General features: G+C 35.3%; 2 protein-coding genes and 1 pseudogene across 3 annotated transcripts; 1 reads left to right on the top strand and 2 right to left on the bottom strand.

Moving 5' to 3' along the window:
* The first annotated feature begins 5,674 nt into the window (after positions 1-5,674).
* Positions 5,675-15,086, top strand: LOC145014979 (regulatory-associated protein of TOR 1-like). Of its 2 annotated transcripts, XM_078973426.1 has the most exons (20): positions 5,675-5,966; positions 6,093-6,491; positions 6,967-7,069; positions 7,197-7,438; positions 7,539-7,655; positions 7,745-8,066; positions 8,159-8,303; positions 8,393-8,471; positions 8,571-8,756; positions 8,846-8,956; positions 9,045-9,401; positions 9,495-9,678; positions 9,755-10,681; positions 10,773-10,896; positions 13,277-13,401; positions 13,508-13,653; positions 13,747-13,848; positions 13,934-14,019; positions 14,111-14,216; positions 14,311-15,086. In XM_078973426.1, exons 2-20 carry the CDS (start codon positions 6,099-6,101, stop codon positions 14,647-14,649), a joined length of 4,194 nt encoding a protein of 1,397 aa, XP_078829552.1. In that variant the 5' UTR covers positions 5,675-5,966; positions 6,093-6,098; the 3' UTR covers positions 14,650-15,086. The 2 variants fall into 2 exon arrangements, with proteins under 2 accessions (XP_078829552.1, XP_078829551.1); XM_078973425.1 differs by having other exon boundaries at positions 5,675-6,491.
* Positions 15,087-15,382: 296 nt separating this feature from the next.
* Positions 15,383-17,880, bottom strand: LOC145014980 (TOM1-like protein 6). The gene is made up of 8 exons (XM_078973427.1): positions 17,552-17,880; positions 17,313-17,391; positions 17,127-17,225; positions 16,922-17,035; positions 16,704-16,837; positions 16,554-16,635; positions 16,167-16,477; positions 15,383-16,071 (listed from the first exon to the last, which is right to left on the bottom strand). Exons 1-8 carry the CDS (start codon positions 17,692-17,694, stop codon positions 15,513-15,515), a joined length of 1,521 nt encoding a protein of 506 aa, XP_078829553.1. The 5' UTR covers positions 17,695-17,880; the 3' UTR covers positions 15,383-15,512.
* Positions 17,881-21,228: 3,348 nt separating this feature from the next.
* On the bottom strand, positions 21,229-22,116 carry LOC145016163 (protein LURP-one-related 10 pseudogene; annotated as a pseudogene).
* Positions 22,117-23,740: the final 1,624 nt, after the last annotated feature.

Genomic DNA, 23,740 nt, shown 5'->3' with positions numbered 1-23,740 from the left:
TTTTTGAACCCACTCAATTAAAAAAATACAAAACAATCAAATGTAAAATCTTAATTTGCAATAGAGTTATCGGCGGTATCATTCACGCTTCAACGAGTGGGTTGATTGGTTTCACTAACCCACTTGATCATCTCTCTCCGTTTTCTCTTTTTTATTTTCTCTTGTACCATGTATTTTAAAACTTGTACATTTGTTGTTTTGTATTTTTTTTTTTTAAGTGAGTGGGTTGAGTAAGTCCAAATAGATAGGATTTTCATGTGTTATGGGTTGGGAAAGATGAAGAAAAAAAGAGACAAAAATTGATGTGGTAGTGGGTTCGGTGGGTTGGGAGGGAACGACTCCCTCCTCCCTTATTAGTGAAACTGCTGAAGTCAAAGCCAGGAATCGTATCACGAAGACAGGCCAAAGCACAAACATAATCTGAATCCATACCACATATGCCGTTGTAAGATGTAGTTTTATAATACCCACGATTGAGCTCGTGAGGCCACAAAAGCATACGAGGAAGCCTCTATTGCTGAGTACAACCCCAAACCACCAAACTTAATTGGTAACAAAGCTAATCGCCATTGAAGGTCCCCAAAGAATGGACCCCTACAAACCACAATGTCTTCAATCGTCCCACGTAATCCTTTATCAAAACAGAAAGCAACCTCTTCCATGTGAACGGGTTGGCACGTTCTCAGGCCAAATAAAAGTTTGGCGATACCCATGCAAGATTAAAGCAAAATGAAACATCCCAAAAATACGGTCCAAAAGTTTTGTTTTTTTATTTTTTAAATAAACCATAAATACTATCATCATGAAACATATGTCTCCAAAACATCACATCAAATGTCAAAATATCAAAATATCATCTCCAATATCGGAGTAAAGTATCACAGGCTGAAGATTGTGGCGTGTGCCATGCGATCATCTCGATCCCTTCTCTTTACTAGCAGAAGTACCTGAAACCAAAACTGAAAAACTGTAAGCACGAAGCTTAGTGAGCTCCCCCAAACTACCACATACCATACACATAACATATAACATATAACATGACTTTGGGAGTATGCCCAAATGCATCGGGACGAACCCGACATCGGCTTACCCGACATCGGACTCCTGTCCGGCATTAGGGTTACCCCGGCATCAGACCACGTCTGACATCGGGCCCCACCCGGCATCGGGATTACCCCAGCATACACACTACATAACATATATCATAAACACATAACATACATCAGGCTTGCCCCGGCATCGAACCGAAGCCCGGAACACATAACACATGTAACGCCCATAAACCTGCTGTAAGTGAGCTATGCCTACGCTATTTTTAATATAACTTTTATTTAATTATATTAACGTTATTAGGAACTTATAATAAGTACTTGGGCTATTATTATGGGTTATATAAGTATTATTTAACGCTTATATAATAGTAATAATAGCTAGACTATTAATTAGTCTCGAAGAATAATAGACTAAACTCTAGTGGAAGTAATACTAGGTTTCGTCGAAGGAAATTATTTTTACGATGCGAAGCGTTGTCTGAGTTCGGAATCACCACCTTTTCAAATGAGTGCATGGTCCATTTCATCTTACACATAGATATGAAGTATTTAATATAAATTACGTGCTATGTGTGCATATTGTCTGAATACTTGTTGTCTATGTTTGGTGAAATATTTTTATACACGTTTTAAATGATTTAAATTGTATATGTATTTTATATTTAAAAAATATGTTGGGTAAAACATGGGTACATGTAATAGTTGTTGTGTGACCAAATAAAATAATGAGACGCCTCGATATAGATGTTATTGATGATCCAGTCATCTAGCGGAGTATAGATGACGACCACAGACTATTCTAGACAGTCCAGTGGAACGCTAGCTGACTCGCAACCTGTAGGTGTTTATTTGAACTGTGTGCTCACCAGCAGTACTCTATCCCCCACATGGTTGTCTTATTTGACATGAATTGCTGAGGAACCCCCGAAGCATGTGTTGTTACCCTGATAGAAGTCCTTAGACTAGGTCGCTTGTGTTAGATGTTTTAGGAACGTAAAGTGAGGATAACAGGAACGAGTAATCGGGTTTGTTTGGTTTGATAGAGTTAATAAACTTATTTATTGTGGGTTGAAAACCCTATGTATTCACCAGGTTTCCCAACCTGACCCACTCAGTTTATTTATATCACATGTGTTGATATGAAGTCACATTACACTGAGAGATTAAGGAGATATAAACCACTAGTGATGATGAATGTAAGTTCTGTTTATGCTTATGTTTTTGTATTGATAATGACATCCCAAATGTTTTAAAATGAATAAAAATATTTTTCTTATACAAAGATAATTTTAAGGATTTACAAACACAATTTTAACTATTGTTATATATACAAAGAAAATATTTTTTAGACTTTTTAAAATGTATTACTACTGCTAGCAGAAAATATGTAACTATCACTAACCTTGTGTTGAACCGTAAAATTACATGTATTCTCAGTAAATCATAAACAAACATTCAAGACGAATTGGATTACAAGTGACCTAGTTTACTAGTTGTTGTAATATCTGCCTATCTGTTAAGGCAATTCACATACTAGTATTATTTGTAAAAACCTTGTATTCAAATATCAAGATGGAATACAAATGCTATTTTGTTCATTATTGTACTTATGCTATATATTCAGTTTACCTATGATTAATGAACTTAGTCACACAACCTGACGTGTTCCTCCGCTTCGAGCAGGGGTATGGTACTAACTAGCATGTGTATATTTTAATTATATAAGCTACCTTTATATAAATGGACTTCTATATGTAAAAAAATTATACACAACATATAAATCATAATATATAAGTTTCTAATTGTTATTCTTTTTAGAAAATATTATATCTATAAAGAAATAATTTCCAATTAAATAAAAATGTTGATAATTTTTTTATTAGTAATCAAATTCTATTAAATAATCAATAAGTAGTAATCTGCTATAAGGTGTGACCCTATAGGATTACATGTCATTAACAAATATAATTTTATAATAACTACTAGACATATATATTTTTTAGATTTCAATGAATAAGAGAAAATAGTTTTGAAGATACAAATTCAACATTATTAGATTGACGTCATTCATCATGCAAATTAAACTATTATCATCTATGTTAGAATTGTGTCAATGATTGATAAAGACTATAATGATAACAAACTTCCATATTATTTATTGAATAGCTAGTCTCATACTTAGTCTTTTAATTTCTACTACTACAAAAAAAATTATTCTCAGCAATGGACATCATTAAAACAAGGTTATATAATAAAATGGAATACGAGTTTTTGAACGACTCATTTGTTTTGCATTTCGAAATGGAACTTGCTGAAAATATTAGTTTAGAGACATTTGTAGCAGACTTTAAAAATGCAAAAGATCATCACGTTCACTTTGATAAAGGATATAACAATCTTTATATTAGTTTTCTTGTTTACATTTTTGATATGCCATGATTTTGAACCAAATAAAACTTGTTTATATAGTTTAATTTTGAAGTTTTGATTCCAACCTCCTAATATAGTGTTTATGTTGTGTAATTGGTTGATACACCATTGCAACAAACCTTATTTATTTAGTATCACATCATTATGTCATTGGTGAATGCTCACTTTGACCATAAATCACAAATCCTGTAGCCTCCTATAAAATGCGTATCTTTTTTTTTTTTTGGAGAGAAAATATACTTTTTGGCTTTTTTTTTTTTAATAAATTATCAAAGAAAATGGTTATTTTAAAATGGGATATCTCCAAAAAAGTCCCGATATTTGGGTAAACTTTTAATAAAGTCCTAAATTTTATTTTTTGAATAAAAAAGTCTTGATTTTTCCACATTTTGAATATAAAAATCCAAAAAACCGATTAATTAATTCACTTTAGTCATTTTTTATCTGTTGAGCGGGTAATGAGACAAAATTGTTAATTTTTTGAAAATAAAAGAATTTTTTTGCAGATTTCGTCAAATTTTTTATATAATGTATAAATATATTTTTTACATATCTATATCTATTTTTTACGTATTTTTGTATTTTTTATATTTTTATAAGTATATATTTACGTATTTTTATGTATTTTAAATGTATAAACGTATTTTTTTACTTATTTATATGTATTTTTATCTATTTTACATATTTTTTTTATGAATTTTTATGTGTTATTTTTTATATATTATGTATTTATATGTATTTCTATATATTTTTACGTATTTATGTATTTTTTAAAGCATTTTATATAGATGTTTATGTATTTTAAGTGTAAAAACGTATTTTTTTACGTATTTATATCTATTTTAAGTATTTTACATATCTTTTATGTATTATGTATTTATATATTTTTTTAAAGTTTTTTATATACATGTTTTTGTATATTTATGTATTTTAAATGTATAAACATATTGTTTTACGTATTTATATATATGTTTTAAGTACTTTACATATTTTTTTTGTGTGTTTTTATGTATTATGTATTTATATATTTTTTTTACGTATTTATGTATTTTTTTAGTTTTCTTATATAGATGTTTATATATTTTTATGTACATTAAATGTTAAAGTGTATTATTTTTACGTAAAAAATATATAAACACGTAAAAATAATACAATTAAACATTTAATATACATAAAAATACATAAACCTCTATATAAGAAAACTAAAAGAATACATAAATACGCAAAAATAATACAAATACATAATACATAAAAAAACATAAAAAATATGTAAAATAGTTTAAAAATTACATATAAATACGTAAAACAACACATCTATACATTTAAAATACATAAATATACAAAAACATCTATATAAAACACTTAAAAGAATACATAAATACGTAATACATAAAAATATGTAAAATACTTAAAAATAGATGTAAATACGTAAAAAATACGTTTATACATTTAAAATATATAAACATCTATATAAAAAGCTTAAAAAAATACACAAATGTGTAAAAATACATAATACATAAAAAACTACACATAAAAATACATTAAAAAATATGTAAAATGGTTTAAAATACATATAAATAAGTAAAAAAAATACGATTTTACATTTAAAATACATAAAAATACGTAAATATATACATATAAAACATAAAAAATACACAAATACGTAAAAATTGATATAGATATGTAAAAAAGTATGTTTATACATTATATAAAAATTTTGACGAAATCTGCAAAAAAGTCCTATTATTTTCAAAAAATTAACAATTTGGTCCTATGACCTGCTGAATAGGTGAAAAAGAGCTAAAATGAATAAATTAGCCGGTTTCTTGGGCTTTTTTCTATTCAAAATGTGAAAAAATCAGAATTTTTTTATTCAAAAAATAAAATTTAGAACTTCATTAAAAATTTATCCAAAATATCGAAACTTTTCTGGAGATATCCTTTTTAAAATTTGATTATTTTAACTTTAACAAATCAAAATCAAAATTACTAAAAAAAAAAAAAGATAAACATCACTCCTATGCATTTTTATTAATCAATCTTGTAAATAAACTATTTAAGACCATAAACATATTTAAAACACATGTAAAATAAATAAAATTCACCATGTGATTTTATGAAATGTGGGGAGTGTTCGGTGTCATTTCCTATAAAGCCTTTTTTTTTTTCTTCAATATTTTAACCCCAGAAAATCCACCATTTCGGACCTCTCTCTCTCTCTCTCTCTTCGGTTCAGCCGCACTACTGTACATGCGCCTCCATATCCCACCATCATCAATCACCTGCTTCTGCTCTAGGGTTTCTTCTACACTTTTAGGGTTTTCAGATACTCAATCTTTCTCATCGTTTTCCATCTAATCATCCTCCATCCCAGGGGTTTTGGAAGAAGCTGGATAATCCCCTCACTTTTCTCAGAAGAATCTCCATGCGCCGCTGGTTTAGCGGCTTCGTTGATTAGGGATTCACTTGTCTCTTTTTCAAAAGGTACAAATCTGTTCTCAATTTGAAGCGGGGCAACACACCGTTGTCCTATCTAGGGCTAAGGGTTTGTTTGTTTTCAATTGAATGGCATTGGGAGATTTGATGGAGTCTAGATTTTCGCAATCGCAGTCGTCAATGGTGGCGATGGTTTCTAATCACCTCGACGGGTATTCGAATTTGCAACATTCTAATTTGAATCCAACTGTTGTCCTTCAAGACGGAGTAGTGGCTGGTAATAGAGATAGAGATTCTTCTTCTGATTCAGTAGTTGCAGTGCAGAGGAGGGAGAATCACATCAACAGGGAAAATAGTGATAGGGAAAGGGAAGATTCTGAGACTGTTGCTAGTACTACTAGCTATGGAGTTGGAAATGGAAATGTGGTGGCCACTGGGATAACGGCTACCAGTATGGCTTATTTGCCTCAGAATATTGTTTTGTCTGAGCTTCGGCATGATGCATTCGAGGCTTGCACCCCATCTGGTCCTGCTGAAAGTGGGTTGGTTTCCAAATGGCGGCCTAAGGACCGGGTAATCTGTTGTTTCCTGCGTTTACCCTTTCATCATTTTCGATTTCCTTTTGCATTTTATATGCTTATGAGATAATCTGCTATCAGACAAGATTTATGCCTGTTTCTGTTAGACCTATTAGTTTCCACTTTCCAACTAATACTGATTAGATGAGTAGGGTGACCTGGAATCATGTACACTTGCCACATAAACCTGTATTTTGCCATACCTGGCTTACTTGCACCAACAGTTATTAAGCAAAAAGCTTGTAGTGGGTGGTTTAGTTTTGTTAGTTGGAGTTCACATGAATTATCAAAGTAGTTTGCTTTAGAGATTTGCTAAACCCAACAGGCTATTAGTGTTGCTGTTCTTGTAATTGTGATAATTCGTTGCTAACACAGCTATGCATTTGAAAACAGAGGCTATGCTTATTGGGTTGTTATTGGTAGTGTATTTCTTTATAGTTAGCTCTAAAATGATGTTTTTTAAACTGCAGATGAAAACAGGATGTGTTGCTCTTGTTTTATGTTTGAATATCAGTGTGGACCCACCCGATGTTATAAAGATTTCACCTTGTGCCAGAATGGAGTGCTGGATAGGTATAGTTATGACATTCACATTCTTCTTCTTGCTCTTAACTTCTCTTCTTCAAGACTGTCAGTTTTTTTTTTTTTTTTAAAATTATATATCACTTCAGATGTTTATATTCAATGTATTTGATTTCAGATCCATTTTCTATGGCCCCACAAAAAGCTCTCGAAACAATCGGAAAAACATTGAGTTTCCAATATGAAAGGTGGCAACCCAAGGCCAAATACAAGATTCAGTTAGATCCTACAGTGGAAGAAGTGAAGAAACTTTGTACTACATGTCGCAAATATGCCAAATCTGAAAGGGTTCTTTTCCATTATAATGGTCATGGTGTACCTAAACCAACTGCCAATGGTGAAATCTGGTTTTTTAACAGGGTAATAATATGTTTTTATTTTCCACTATCTATCTATCTTCATACCTTGTATACAATACTTTCCCTAGACTAATTTCCTCTATTCTTCTCAAATGTTGTAGAGTTATACACAGTATATTCCATTGCCAATCAGCGACCTTGACTCATGGCTCAAGACTCCCTCCATATATGTTTTTGATTGTTCTGCTGCAGGGATGATTGTCAATGCCTTCATAGAGGTATTATTAATTAACTATTTATTTCTTGACAACATTGTTATTATTGTTTGACTAAATGCTTGAATATCATTTATATATGTATATAATAGCTCCAGGATTGGACTCCCTCAAGTTCTTCTTCTTCAGGAACTTCACCAAGAGACTGTATTCTTCTTGCAGCATGTGAAGCACATGAAACCCTACCACAAAGTCATGAGTTTCCTGCTGATGTCTTCACTTCTTGTCTTACAACTCCCATAAAGATTGCCTTAAGATGGTTTTGCACTCGATCATTACTACATGAATCACTTGATAATTCACTTATAGACAGAATACCTGGGAGACAAACTGATCGTAAGACACTTCTTGGTGAGCTGAACTGGATTTTTACTGCAGTTACAGATACAATAGCCTGGAATGTGCTTCCACATGGTATTATTGATATACAATTTTTCCTTTTTTTTTTTTGACTATGGTTCTTTGTTTTGGTGATTGAAATCATTACATGGTTATATCTTTTGCAGATTTGTTTCAGAGATTATTCAGGCAAGATCTTTTGGTTGCGAGTTTGTTTAGGAACTTTTTACTTGCAGAGAGAATCATGCGTTCTGCAAATTGTTCTCCTGTATCTTATCCAATGTTGCCTCCAACTCATCAACACCATATGTGGTAATAATAAACACATGAACTTGCTTATGATGTTATAATTCATGAATCTTTGATTATTTTGGTTATGGTTTGACCACGTGTCATTACAGGGATGCATGGGATATGGCTGCTGAAATCTGTCTTTCTCAACTTCCAACATTGCTCGAGGATCCCAATGCAGAATTCCAGGTCTGAGATTAAATTGATTTTTTTTTTCTAGTTAGTTTTTCGGATGCTTTCTTGATAAAGTTACTGATTAATTGTTGATGTGGCATTAATGTTTTTCAGCCAAGTCCCTTTTTCACTGAGCAATTGACAGCATTTGAGGTGTGGCTGGATCATGGTTCTGAACACAAGAAACCACCTGAGCAGTTGCCTATTGTTCTTCAGGTTTTACTCAGTCAATGTCATAGGTTTCGTGCACTTGTGCTTCTTGGAAGGTTTCTTGATATGGGTCCATGGGCTGTTGATTTGGTAGGGTATTTTAAGTTTTTACCTTTTACAGTTTTACTCAATCTGCATCACTTATTACATGTTTCTAAATGCATCCCATATTGAATTAGGCCTTGTCAGTGGGAATATTCCCATATGTTTTGAAGCTATTGCAAACAACAACACCTGAACTTCGACAAATTCTTGTGTTCATATGGACAAAGATCCTTGCACTTGACAAGGTATGAGTATATGATAATATGACTATGTCTTCCCTCTCTTTCTTTTTGTAGTCTTGACTGATGTTGACCTTTTGAATCTATTCTACAGTCATGTCAAGTTGATTTGGTGAAAGATGGTGGACACACGTATTTTATCAGGTTTTTAGATAGTGTGGAAGCGTATCCAGAACAACGTGCAATGGCTGCATTTGTTTTAACTGTCATTGTTGATGGACATAGAAAGGGGCAAGAAGCATGTATCGAGGCTAATTTAGTAAATGTCTGCTTAAAACATCTTCAAGGTGGTTCATCCCCAAATGACACACAAACTGAGCCACTGTTTCTACAGTGGCTATGTCTGTGTCTTGGAAAGCTTTGGGAAGATTTCACAGAAGCTCAAATCATAGGCCTACAAGCCAATGCTCCTACTGTATTCTCCCTTTTATTATCCGAGCCTCAGCCTGAGGTTAGTTAAAAACTTAAAATGGTCTTTAACTCTTTATTATATGATAACTCGGGTGGAATTCTTCTCAATAATTGGATAACATTTTCTTTTCAGGTTAGAGCTTCTGCTGTTTTTGCATTGGGGACTTTACTTGATGTTGGATTCGACTCATCTAGAGATGGTGGAGATGATGAACGTGATGATGATGAAAAAGTTGGGGCTGAAATAAGTATTGTTAAAAGCCTTTTAAATGTTGTTTCAGATGGAAGCCCTTTGGTTAGAGCAGAGCTTGCAGTAGGCATGTTTTCACTTTTATATCTATTTTCTCAAGATTATATAAAATCTTAAATTAACTTTTTAAACTCCATTTACAGCTCTATCGCGCTTTGCATTTGGACACAACAGGCATTTGAAATCAATTGCAGCTGCATACTGGAAACCACAGTCTAATGCTGTATTAAGCTCTCTACCTTCATTTACAATCAGGGGTTCAGTTTCTGGCTACAATACTCCCAACCAGTATTCCCAAATTGGTCCTTTATCAAGAGTAGGAGGTGGTGACAACCAATCAAATTCAAGAGATGGAAGGGTATCTTCCGGAAGCCCTCTTGCCACATCTGGAATCATGCATGGATCTCCACTCTCAGATGACTCATCACAACACTCTGATCCTGGGCTCCTGAATGACATGATAACAAATGGTGTCACCAACCATACAACAAATACAAAACCACGCCAGCTGGACAATGCCCTCTACTCCCAATGTGTGTCTGCCATGTGTACATTAGCAAAAGATCCATCACCACGAATTGCAAGTTTAGGGAAACGAGTTCTTTCCATTATAGGGATTGAACAAGTTCCCACAAAGTCTGTAAAAGCAAGTGGAAGTGTAAGGTCAGGGGAACAGTCATCATCAACTGCTAATAGTCTAGCTGGATTAGCTCGATCATCTTCTTGGTTTGATATGAATGGAGGTCATCTGCCTTTGACTTTTAGAACTCCTCCTGTTAGTCCGCCTAGACCAAGTTACTTAACAGGAATTGGAATGAGGAGAGTGTGTTCACTGGAGTTCAGACCACACTTAATGGATTCAGGCCTTGCAGATCCTCTTTTAGGTTCACCTGGAGTTTCAGGAGCTTCAGAGAGAAGCTTTTTACCTCAATCAACTATTTACAACTGGAGCTGCAGTCATTTCTCAAAGCCTCTTCTTACAGCAACTGATGGATCTGAAGAGATTATGGTTAGACGTGAAGAAAGGGAGAAGTTTGCTCTTGATCATATCACAAAGTGTCAACATTCTTGTGGGTCCACAACTCCAGATATCAATCGTGATATAACTTTAGCAATGGTGATTTTGATATATGTATTAAATATTTTTTTCTTCGTTTTCAGCTGGTAGCAATCTTCATAATCCAATTGCTCGATGGGATACAAAGTTTGAGACTGGTGCTAAAACAGCTTTGCTGCAGCCTTTCTCTCCAATAGTGGTTGCTGCAGATGAGGGTGAATGCATCAGGTATGCCACCTTTGTTTTCCCTTTGTCATGTTTGGAAATTGGAACTAGTTATGTTATGTCAATGTATGCTTTATCTTCCATTTGATTGATATATATGTCATATTCTTCATATATGGAAATTCTTGTGTTATGATAAATATACCAGGATCATTGAGTGGTGGTAGAGTAGTATGTATGCCTGGGTTTTTTTCTTGTTTTTCTAAAAGATTTCAGTTACAGATTTGGGAAATTGCGTATGTGAACTCTCAGTCCAAGTTGCATTTCAGAGGGGGAAGACCAAATATATGCAGATTTGGGTGATTGAAGTTCCAATTTTTAGGTCTAGGTTGGAAAATGTGTCTCGACTTTATGAATATCATGCAGAAGTTTTAGAGTGTTTTTAAGATATGGTACAAAAGCTTGTTGTCAACTGGGTGGAGTATGGATACCAAATAATTTGGTGGAATGTTTTCTACCAGTATGCGAGTGACTACACAGTGGGAGTTAATGTTCCATTTGTTGGACATCTTTTTGTGGTTTCTTGACCTATAGAATATGGAATGCTAATGTTAGTCTTGTGTTGAATGATGACCTAGAAATGCATATATCACAACATGTTACTTCATGTTCCATTTGAAATAATCAAGGAACTTTATCTGATAGGGTAAAGACTTTCTTGCTTGCTTTTATATGCACCCTTGGTGATCTACAAGACTAGGACTCGAAAGACTTATGACTTGTAGGTTATCTCGAACATCTTTCTAGTTTCTCTTATTGGTTAAGTATTATGTGTTTCTATTTTTTGATTTCTTTTTATATCTAATTATAGAAAGGACTAATTGCTCGTTAAAGGAACTTAGTAACTCGATCATATTTAATTAACTTTCTTTATCTAGGAACTAAATTCATTGAAGTAGGAATGCTTTTTGGTATTCTATATTTCGAAAATTTAGAACTCAAAATCCTGTATCAATGGGTAGGGGGTAGGGCTAGGGCGACTGCTTTCATAGGTGACCTTTGCCATAAGAAAAACCAAAATCTACAATATGGAAAGAACAACTGGAAGCCCTAAAAGATGAATGAAAATACAACCGATACACCCAATACAAAACCGATTACATGTGAAACAAAATGGAGCTGATGCGTACCATAAATGAATATCTTTGGTTTTAGATATCACAAATATAGAATGAGATCTATTAATGCTATCTATCTTCTTGATTAACAACATTTATGCCATTCATAATTACATAAAAATAAAACCATATATGGAATTATATACTATGTATCTTACTCAACCTGTTATGCTTGAAAACACAACCAACCTACTAAATATACATGTGTTACGAATCTTTGGTATTGTTATCAAATCCAAGTTGGTTACATTCCCACTTTCTTCATTGAAATAATGTGATGTCTCTTGCAAGTTGCAACAACAAATCCTATGTCCTATTGGAATAGAGTAATAAGGTAAAAGATGTACTGATAACACCAACCTCCTATCTATCTGTCTATCTAACTGAGGTCATGTTATGTTGTCTATTAAAACCAAATCCTTCAACCCTGATCTCACGCTATCTTCCCACTTTTTTTTCGTGCTCCACACCATTAGTTGTGGTAACCTTACTTGGAAATTGATTAATGGAAGTCTTGTATATTGTTTCGTCTTGAAGTTGTGTTTCACTAATGCTTGTGATTCAACGTATCATGAAAACAAGCTAAGATTAAAAAGTTCAATGTCTACACTTCCACCAAGAATTGCAAGCTCTTCATGAAAGCTGCATGGAAATAACTAAACCACACGTAGTGAATGAGTTTGTCTTATCGTTGGCAATGATAGTATTTATGCAACGAGGAGTTGTTTGGTGGGAAAGAGAAAGAAATGAATTAGATGGGTTTATTTGGAGCAAGTTAATGTATTATGGAGTCATTTAAGGTAAAAATGTGGTTTACCATATATGTAAGAAAAATAGGCATGTTTTACTCCATAGATTATCATTTAGTATATAGGAAATATTGGTGTTGTCTATGCACCTAAAAGGTATTTAATTTTTTCTTTTGTAGAAACCCTTTATGTCGTCGTGTTGCTTTAAAACATTATTATATTCCTTATTTGGATCAATACAAAACATGCAAATTTTTATTCTCACATGTCTATCTATAAACTGTGTAGTCTGGAACTTTCCAAATACGACACAATTTTATTATATTTGTTTTTGGACAATATAACCAACCTACGTATGTTTCAAGTGTACGTAATTCTAGCATTCCATTTCCATCTTTTATGTAAATAGATTCAACAGTTGAACTCATAAGTTAGTGTGATTACTGATTATCCTATTTGTATATCTGTTTAAAAAATTCCTAACATTATTCCCTTTTTAATTTTGCTGTTTTATAGAATATGGAATTACGAAGAAGCTACATTGGTGAACAGCTTCAGTAACCATGAGTGTCCTGACAAAGGGATATCAAAACTATGCCTGGTGAACGAGCTTGATGAAAGCTTGCTGCTTGTAGCCTCAAGTAAACTTCACCTTATTATTATTATTTTTTAATTATCTCATTCTTACCGATATAGCTTCTTTATTGTTAATATATATATATATATATATTTCCTTAATAAATACAGGTGATGGAAATGTGCGAATATGGAAAGATTACACTTTAAGGGGTAAACAGAAACTTGTAACTGCATTCTCTTCCATTCATGGCCACAGACCTGGTGTCAGAAGTGTGGGTGCTGTAGTAGATTGGCAGCAGCAATCTGGCTTTATGGTATAAAATTCACTTTGATGCTTTTTTTTATAGGCTTTATTTGTTTATAATATAAACAACATATATTTTATGTTTTATTTATTATGGGTGCAGTTTGCTTCTGGTGAAATTTCATCAACCATGGTTTGGGACCTGGATAAAGAGCAACTTGTGAGCTCTATTCCTCTAGCATCAGATTGCAGCATTTCAGCTTTGGTAGGTTCATTGTCTTTTATTATCATTATTATATTTTTTTAATTATTTGATGTTGTTTCTAATATTCTTTGTGTGTCTGTTTTAGGCTGCTTCTCAAGTTCATGGAGGTCAATTTGCAGCTGGCTTTGTCGATGGTTGTGTGAGATTATTTGACATCCGAACACCTGATGGGTATTCATCTTAATTCTTACCCTGTTACTAATTTTACTCATATATGATTATTTAATTTAATTTAATGATTTGGTTGATCTTCATTCTTCAGTCTTGTTTGTGTTACACGACCACACACTCGAAGAGTAGAAAGAGTTGTTGGAGGTATAGAAAGAGTCGTGGGAATCGGCTTCCAACCCGGACTCGATCCCGCAAAGGTAAAATAAAAACAAAAAAACTTCAATTTAGAATTTTTTTTTTAGGAAAGGTATAACGTTTTCTTTTTTTTTGGAAACTTCGATTTGATTTCAGATTGTGAGTGCATCTCAAGCAGGAGACATTCAGTTCTTGGACATAAGAAATCAAAGCGACGCGTACTTGACCATCGATGCGCACCGTGGTTCATTAACGGCTCTAGCCATTCACCGGCACGCACCGCTCATAGCCAGCGGTTCAGCCAAACAGCTCATCAAAGTCTTCAATCTTGAAGGCGAACAGTTGGGCACAATTCGTTACTCTCCCACTTTCATGGCTCAAAAAATCGGATCTGTCAGCTGTTTAGCTTTCCACCCGTACCAAATACTGCTTGCAGCTGGTGCTGCAGACGCTTGTGTTTCCATCTATGCTGATGACATCTCACCACCAAGATAAAACTACAAAAACTAAAAGAAAAAAAAGTCAAAGAAACTCATGCGGATGCTGAGTCTGAATCTGTTAAGATATACATTCGTTAAGCCTCCAAGGCTACTGATGTTGGAAAAAAGTGAAAAAAGTAATGTTTGCATTGCATTTGGTGGAGAGGCTTCAGGAAATAATTTCTCATTTCATACAACTCAACAAACACATAGCTGGTATTGGTATTGGTAAGTATGGTAACGTCAACATGTTATGGTATGGTATAAAAGTTGTGTACATATTTCTTTTTTCTTTTTCTTTTTCTTTTTAGTGTTTTGTGTGTTTTTTTCTTTTTTCTTTTCTTTTGCCAGTCTTGTTTCTCTAATTTGTAAAAAATCCCCTCCCCTTCCCCTCTCTTTTCTAAATCTTTGCATTTATATATAATTGAAATTCCTTGTGATTATGTTGATGAAGCTTTCTGTTTTCTAAAATTCTTATTATTTCTCTTCATCTTTGGTCATTTGGCTGGTTGTGTTGAGCCCATTAGTTATTCATACAAAAATAGGATATAACCAATCGACTTAGACTGATGTAGATGTATGATCTCGATTAACAAGTTTTAAACATGTTTACAAAGATTTTGTTGTGAGGTTAATTATTTAATTTTCTCATGTGAAGGTTTCTTAAATTTTTTTCAAGTTGTGACGGTATAGAAATAGAAATTCCAATCGTAAAAGCAATACTCGAATGTTAATTTTCATAATACAGCTTTTTTATTAAATCATATTTAGTCAAACTTATTAGCATATACAAAATTATTAAAATCAAAATAATTTTTGTTCACTACTATAACAGATCGAAGTTGAACCAGAAGTTAACGGAGTTTTTTTACGGACATTTCACTTCCTGACCATACTCGGCCCAGAAGTCCCCGGCGCGCCGGTTGTTCTCACGTTTCCAAGCACATTAAGATCTTCAAAAAGTCGATACGAAGGAATATACTGGTTCAAACCCGAACCCGGACTTGAACCAGTAGGACTAGTGTTGTAATACGACGCCGTTCGTACACCTGAACACGTGGTGGGAGAATATGGGTTGCAATAATAACCAGGAGTCGGCGCCCACGGTGGAGGAATGTAGTCCGATTGCTGTTGAGACGCCTGAAAAGTGGGCACTTGTGCGTCGAATTCCGGTTGACCTTGAGTCGACGCCCATGGCACGACATAGCTGCTCGACGGCACTTGTGTTTGGTTTTCCAGAACGGGTGAATCCGGAGGCATTTGGCCAACGTTTGACGGAGAAGTACTCGCCGGTGACAACGTGATGCTCAAAAAATCAATCATGTCTTCCGAACTCTTTTTATGCGCCGGAGGTGGTGGTGGAGGATCGGAGAGAACCATAGCCATAGTCAATGGTGGATCCGCCACAGGTTTTTCTTCGTTTTGAGTTCCATTATGCCTGCAAATATGTCAAAAACAAGTTCGATTTTAGTTTTTTAGGGTTTATACACGTAAAACGGGTTCAATTTCATAAATCATAAGTTAATAACCGACCTGGTAGCCATCGAAGCAGAATCGTTTCCAACTTCCTCTATTTCACCATGAACTAACGGATTCGAGTTTACTTCTGTGTCTTCCACTTGTTTCATACGAGAATTGTTTGAATCAGGTGGATGATTTACAGGAATCGGGGAACCCGATGCAATAGCATCATGTTTCTCAACAGTCTGTTGCAACATATCGTTGAATTGAAGACCTTGCCGGAGAAGCTCCTCATCGGTTGTAGAAGCTAACATTTGTCCAAGTTTCTTCTGGTTTGATCGACATTGATCAATAAGATCAACGATTACTTCATCTTTTACAGCCTGAATATATAAATAACACGATATAGTTTGAAACTTATAATTCATATCGTTATTTATGCATCAATCGTATTCATACCATACGATCTTTTGGGTCAATTGCTTGCAACATTTCTGATAAAACATCCATCGCACTCCTCATAGCATCCAAAGTAGAGAAACTAACAACCAAAAAATTAATATAAATAACAGTCTCAATATCATTATAATATTATAAGTATAAGTATACCTCAAAGTCTCGCTTGAGGAAGCTGTGGGATCATGTCTTGATGAGGAACTAGCTTGAGAATGTCCATGGCTAATCGGAGGTGTAATAATAGGAACCGAATTTGATGATCTTCGGGGAAAATCAACACCATAACGCTGTTTCCATGAACATAAAATCAACAACTTTCTCGCTTTTTGATTATTTGATTGATGTGGATTGGATATTATATAGTTACTTACCCTTAGTTCCTCATAAGCATGGAGATATTGAGCGGTTTTTCCTCCACGACCTGTAAATGCTTCTTGCCACGTGTCTATCAGCACCAAGATTTTCTCCCTTACACGCATATGCGCCTGAAAAATGGATTTTCCATTAAATTTATAAAACTAAAGCATTTAGGGAAATTGAGAAGGAAATTAGTGAGAAAAAAGAGAAAATGGAAACCTTTTTCTTAACAATTTTGATCATCTCATGAAGTATTTTCCTCTCAGCCATTTGTCCATGAATGTTTTCACTACAGTTCTTCACCAATGTTTCCAACAGCTGCATGCATATAATCCACATCGATTCAATGGTTTTTGTTTAAATTTGTGAGATTAAAATTTGAAAGCTTAAGAAGAAATGAGATACCGTTAAGGAGAGTAGCTGAACATTTGGATTCTTGTGTTGTAATCTAGTTCTAAGAGCTTTAATGTAGTCTTTTGCAAGCCTGAAATCACCGATAATAATGGAGAAATTTGGATTATTTCACCTTAGTTGCATAATTTCTTTCTATCGATGTAAAAAAAAATTACACATGACAACGAAAAAACCGAAAATCTCATTATGAAAAAGCTATTGATGATCTAGATTATAGATAGATGCATTACCATTGTCTAGAATTGATCGTATCACATATTCCGATATTGATCCGCCAATCAGGACAATTTAAGAATTCGCTGGTGGCTTTATCGACTCGAGCATAAGCTGATATCACTGATGGTGATGGTGAAAATGGAAGCATGGGCATCATCTTGCTCTAGTTTTCTTGTTTCCAGATTGCTGTTTCATTCGATGATTATTTGTTGGAACAGGAATCTTATGGGATTTGATTGTTTATATGGAAGGGGGAAATGAAAGGAGAAAAAATGGGCGATTTCCATGGATTTTTGATGGGAGAAAAAGCTGCCGAAGCATTTTTTTGGTCCAAAATGCAAAGAACGAATAGTGGTGTATCTCAACAGATTTCCGGAGAAAACGGACATGGTGAAACATGATTTGTGTTTTCGACAGGAGTCGTGGTTTCGTTAATAAAAGAGTAAATTACAGAAATGGTCCCTCAGGATACACCTATCTTCAATTTTGGTCAAATTTTGGGAATTTTATGCCAACCGTTTCCAAATCAATCACATTTGGTCAATGTTCTTAAAAACTCGCCATGACGCGTCATGACTTAAAGACTTGTATTTAACTTTAACAAAATGATGTCTTAATTCATATATGTAATTAAAACCGAATAATAGTAGAAAAAAATATATAAAATTATTAATTATATACAAAATTACCATTTTAAGTCATACCTTACAAACTACGTGACTTGCCACAACTAAATCAATACACCCTCTTAATTGTGGATGATTACTCACGGTATATGTGGGTGTACCTGATCAAGAATAAAGATGAAGCGCTTAGCATGTTTCAGAAGTTTAAATTACAAGTTGAGAAGGAAAGTAGCCATAAAGTCAAGATGTTGAGAACTAATCGTGGAGGCGAGTTCAACTCGAACAAATTGCAGGCTTTCTGTGAGTAGACAGGCATCAGGCGTCAATTGACGACACCATACACCCCACAACAAAATGGGGTTGTGGAACGTCATAACAGAACGACCCTAGAGATGACAAGAGCGTTACTCAAGGCGATGTATGTACCGGATCAATTTTGGGGAGAGGCGGTGAGACATTTCATATACTTTTTGAACAGGACGAGCACAAAAGCGCTTAAGGAAGTAACACCATACGAAGCTTGGAAGAAATCAAAGCCCTCAATCGCACATTTGAAGATTTTCGGATGTGTAGGATATGTGAAAAAGCTGCGAGGCTTAAGCAAATTGAGTGATCGAAGTCAAGCCATGGTGTATCTCGGATCGGAGGAAGGGACGAAGGGTATCGTATGTATGACCCCACTAATCGGTGTATTGCAGTTGCAAGGGATGTGGTATTCGACGAGGCAAGGAAATGGGCCCGGAAGGAAGAAAATATGGGGGAGCCCTTTACTACACCCCACTAGACTAATTATGTGGTCAATGTGACAACCCAAACAGCCCAAGACCAAGAGTCAACAGATGAAGTGAGTGAGGAACCCTTGACGCCGTTAAACAACTCCCACGGTGACTATACACCAGATAACTCGCAACCTGGAAACCCATCGCGATCACAAACACCTGGAGTTAGTTCTCGATTAACTCCTCCAACTCAATCCTCGAGAAACCAAGATGGAGATCAGTCAGTGGCTTCCTTCGATAACACTCCAGTAAGGGGATTTCGATCCCTAAATGATGTCTATGAGAACACAAGAAGGTTAGATGAAGCTGAGATACAAGAACTGTATGAAGAAAATCAAGAACTATTGTTGGTTGATGATGAACCCACATCGTATGAAGAGGAATCAGCTGAAAGGAATTGGAAGCAAGCCATGGAATCAGAATTGCAATCAATTGAAAGAAATAACACATGGACTTTGACCAAATTGCCCCCAAATCGTAAGGCAATAAGGCTAAAATGGGTGTTCAAGCTAAAGAGGGACGCAACCGGTAACGTGGTCAAACACAAGGTGCGGCTGGTCGCTAAAGGTTACGTCCAAGAAAAGGGCATTGACTTTGAAGAAGCTTTCGCACCAGTGGCCCGCTTGGAGACCATAAGACTGATTTTGGCGCTAGCAATGAGAGAAAATTGGTTTGTGCATCACCTGGATGTTAAGTCTGCGTTCCTACATGGAGACCTAAAAGAAGAAGTCTATGTATCTCAACCAACTGGATTCTTAGTCAAAGGGAAAGAAACCCTGGTGTATCGCCTCCACAAGGCACTGTACAGGCTATGACAGGCACCAAGAGCTTGGAACGTGAAATTAAACCAATCACTCAAAAGGCTTGGTTTCACCAGATGTGCTCAAGAACAAGCTGTATACAAGGTACACAAACCAAACTTGTCCCTCATCGTGGGTGTCTATGTAGATGATCTTATAGTCATTGGATCAAGTGAGGAAGTAATTCTGGAGTTCAAAAGGAGAATGAAACACATGTTTGACATGAGTGATCTGGGATTGTTATCTTATTACCTGGGAATAAAAGTGACTCAGAGTAAAGAAGGAATAATGCTCTCACAAAAGGGTTATGCAGAAAAAATATTAAAGGTGATAGGTATGGAAGAATGCAATAACTCACAGTACCCGATAGAGCCCAAACTTCAATTGACCAAAGATTAAAAGGGAGAACCTGTAAATGCATCAAATTACAGGAGACTAGTTGGGAGCTTAAGGTACTTGGTTCACACAAGACCTGACATAAGCTACAACATTGGGGTTGTGAGCAGGTATATGCAAGATCCCAAGCAAAGCCACTATGCAGCTGTAAAACACATCCTCAAATATGTGAAAGGGACAACTGAACATGGGCTGATGTATCGAAAGGGAGGTGATGTTAATCTCATTGGCTATAATGACAACAACTATAGCAATGATCGCGAGGATGGAAGAGGAACCACAAGAGTGGCCTACTATTACTCAGGGAATTTAATCACATGGACCTCACAGAAACAGAAAACTATGGCCTTAAGTTCGTGTGAGGCAGAGTATATGGCTGCAATCGCAACTGCTTGTCAAGGTATTTGGCTAAGAAACTTGTTCAGTGACCTGGTTGGAAGGAAATCTCAAAAGGTGAAGTTGTTCATCGATAATCAATCCACTATTGCCCACATAAAAAACCAAGTCTTCCATGGGAGGAGTAAGAATATAGATACTAAGTATCACTTCATTCGGATGTGTGTTGAAAGAGAGCAGATCCATGTGGAGCATGTAAGTGGTGATCAACAAAAGGCTGGTGTGTTGACCAAGGCAATGCCTCGAGTAAAATTTGCTGAGATGAAAGCACTTATTGGTGTGGAAGACCTGAAGCTCAAGAAAGTCAACATTGAGGGGGAGAAATGTTAGTCAATGGTTGACCAGTATTCAGGAGGGTAAAAGCACATGGGTGACTGGAACGTTGGAATAGGGACGTTGCTAACTTTTTTTTTTTTTTTCTCTGTTAAGTAGCTTTATTTATTAGTTTTTGATTCAGATAGTTACAATCAGTCAGAAATTCATTGATTCAGATAGTTACAATTAGTCAAAAATTCATGTACAACAACTCAATCATTAGGCTGCTATTAATCATTCAATAAAAGGTGAATCATTCGGCTGCATATTCTTCCTGTTTTTCCCCTGCTTTGCATTTTTGTTGTTTCATTGCCTTGATCACCAACAAGAGTATCTAGGTGAAAAAGAACAAACTACATCTACCACCACTTACCCCATTCTAATGGGATTCCCTCTTATTCCGGGTCTCTTGTTTCTGTTTATGTAGCTGGTGTTTCTCCTTGCGAATTTCATGGAAGATGACAACAAGTGCAATAATGAAAACATAATCCACATTTGGATACATAGTCACATGAGTAAAAGTATCTTTCCCAAGTGAAATGCTTTGTATAGTGTACTCCTTGTGCATCTGCAATTCACCATTTAATTTATAACCGACTACTTATGCTTAATTACCAACACCCCTTTCAAGGATCTTCATGAAATCATGAACAATTTGTGTCAAGATGAAAATAGGGTTTACCTGTGCAACAATGGTGGTGGTATCACCAACATAAATAGTCCATGAGCGGGTAAACCAGCTGCCTCTGACTTTGAAATCACAAACATTTTCCCTTTCATTAAATCCCAAGAACACATCAAGGGAAGTACTCCCAAATTGGATCAAAGAAGACTGTTTTGCACTGAAGAATTATGTCTTTTGGGTTTGAACTATCTCCTCTAAACACCACCCATCTTTTGTAATCACTTAGCAACTGTTCATAAACACCATTAAAAATATTTTGTTAGTTAATTGGATTTTTTTTTTGGCTTTTAGGGTGTAATTGATACTCGAATTAGAAACAAGGAGCACAAATGTTTGTAGTAGGCAAAACAAAGGGAAGAGAAATCAGAACCTTTTTCTGGAACGAGATTGGATTACCAGAAGCATCGACCAAAACATGGCGACACAAAGGGCTTACTTTTCCTTGGACTTTGAATACCACGTCGCCGTTTCCGTTGGTGACGGCGAAGTTTCCGTCAACGAAAGACATCACTTTCCTGCTATAGTTAGATTTACTGGACACGGAGCTAGGTAGCGACGACTAATGACGGCGATCGGTGCCATATACGTCGGAGAAAAGAGGAGGATGATGGGTGAATTCAATTTTATTTATTTTTGACAAAACTTCAAAAATGGTCCCTATGGTTTTCGAAAATATCAAGTTTAGTCCCTAAGTTCAAAAAACCTCACAGATGGTCCGTGTGGTTTCAAAACTTTTAACAAATGGTCATTTTTACTAACTCTGTTAGCTTTTAGCTGTTAAGTAAAGGATATTTATGTCTTTTCATTGCCACATAGACCATTTATAAAGATTTGATTTATTTTAAAGAAATAAAGAAAAAAAAATATAATTATTTAACATTAAACGGTCCCACCCTCTCTCTCTATCTCTCTCTTTCTCTCATAGTACCCCTTCCATAAAGCTGCTACCCATCTTCATCCTCAATCCCTTATTGCTATTGCCATTAATGAAGGATAACAGCTAACCAAAAACCACCAATAACGGATTCACAAAAATTATCATGCAAAATATGCACAACTGAAAATCAAACCCTCTTTTTTGTAAACCTTGATTTTAGTAATTTAGTCAAGCGTATACATGAATAAAGAACAAGTAAACGTTTATACATGAAATTATAATAGTGATGCTAAGGAACAAATCCAAAACTGTAACAAAACAATCACTAACTTCGTCTTTTTTCACCCCTACACACCATAAGTAGCCCGATCCATTTAATATTTTATTAGTTCTCCAAGGTTCTTCAATGATGGATTATTCCCTAAAAATGTTTTACTGACCTCTATTATTGGCACCCATAAACAATTCAACAATTTTTCCGGCAACCCATTTGGATTAAGTAAAAACCCAGAAAAAACCCGCAAAGATCGTTGAAAAAAAAACAAACACCCATATGAGAAAGTTGCATCTGAAGGAATTGTTCTTGCTCTTGTTCAAATCAAGACTTGTTCAAGTGGAGGAGGGGAGAATTTGGTGGTGATTGAACTTCACAGCAGTGGTGGTGATGGGGAGTTTGGTGATGGTGGGTCACGACTAGAAGGTAGTGTTCGGTGGTGTTCAGTGGTCACAACAACAATAACAATAGAGGTGGTGATTGATTATCATAACAAGAGGGGGAAATAGAGGTTGAGATGGCGGAGGTAATGCTTTGGCTCGCCGGCAGTTACCTTCGACTAGAGAAGTCCCTGATGGGACTGTTTTGGTCACCGGTAGGTTACATCAGTGAGTAGTGGGGTTTTTGGGGTTGAGTTTCGACAAGAAAGGATCTTTTGGAGGTTGGGATGGAGGTAACAACCTCCTCCCTCTCATCTTCGGGTTTTATGGTGAACGGAAGACCACCCTCCGGTGGGTGAGTCTTGGCAGTCTAATGAAGAAGAAATGGGGTCAACAACAGGGGCGTAGTTATGTGAGTACAAGGGTTGGCCTTGACCCACCCTACACACATTTGAAGTCTTATATATACTATATATTTTTGTTAAATAAAAGTAACTATGTTTTCATTTGGACTACCCCTTGAAATTATTACTACATACAATATTGTTTGTTCGGAGATTATGTTTATACTTTATATTTGAGTTTCACTACTGGGATCTTCTATCTTGAGCTCATACTTATTATTTTTATATTTATATTTGGGTTTTACTATTGTGCTCCTCTATATTGAGCATA

Source organism: Lactuca saligna, chromosome 9 (assembly GCF_052625555.1).
Source record: "Lactuca saligna cultivar CGN05327 chromosome 9, ASM5262555v1, whole genome shotgun sequence".
Classification (NCBI taxonomy): domain Eukaryota; kingdom Viridiplantae; phylum Streptophyta; class Magnoliopsida; order Asterales; family Asteraceae; genus Lactuca; species Lactuca saligna.
The sequence above is the reverse complement of the archived record's forward strand: the minus strand, read 5'-3'. Positions and strand labels throughout refer to the sequence as shown.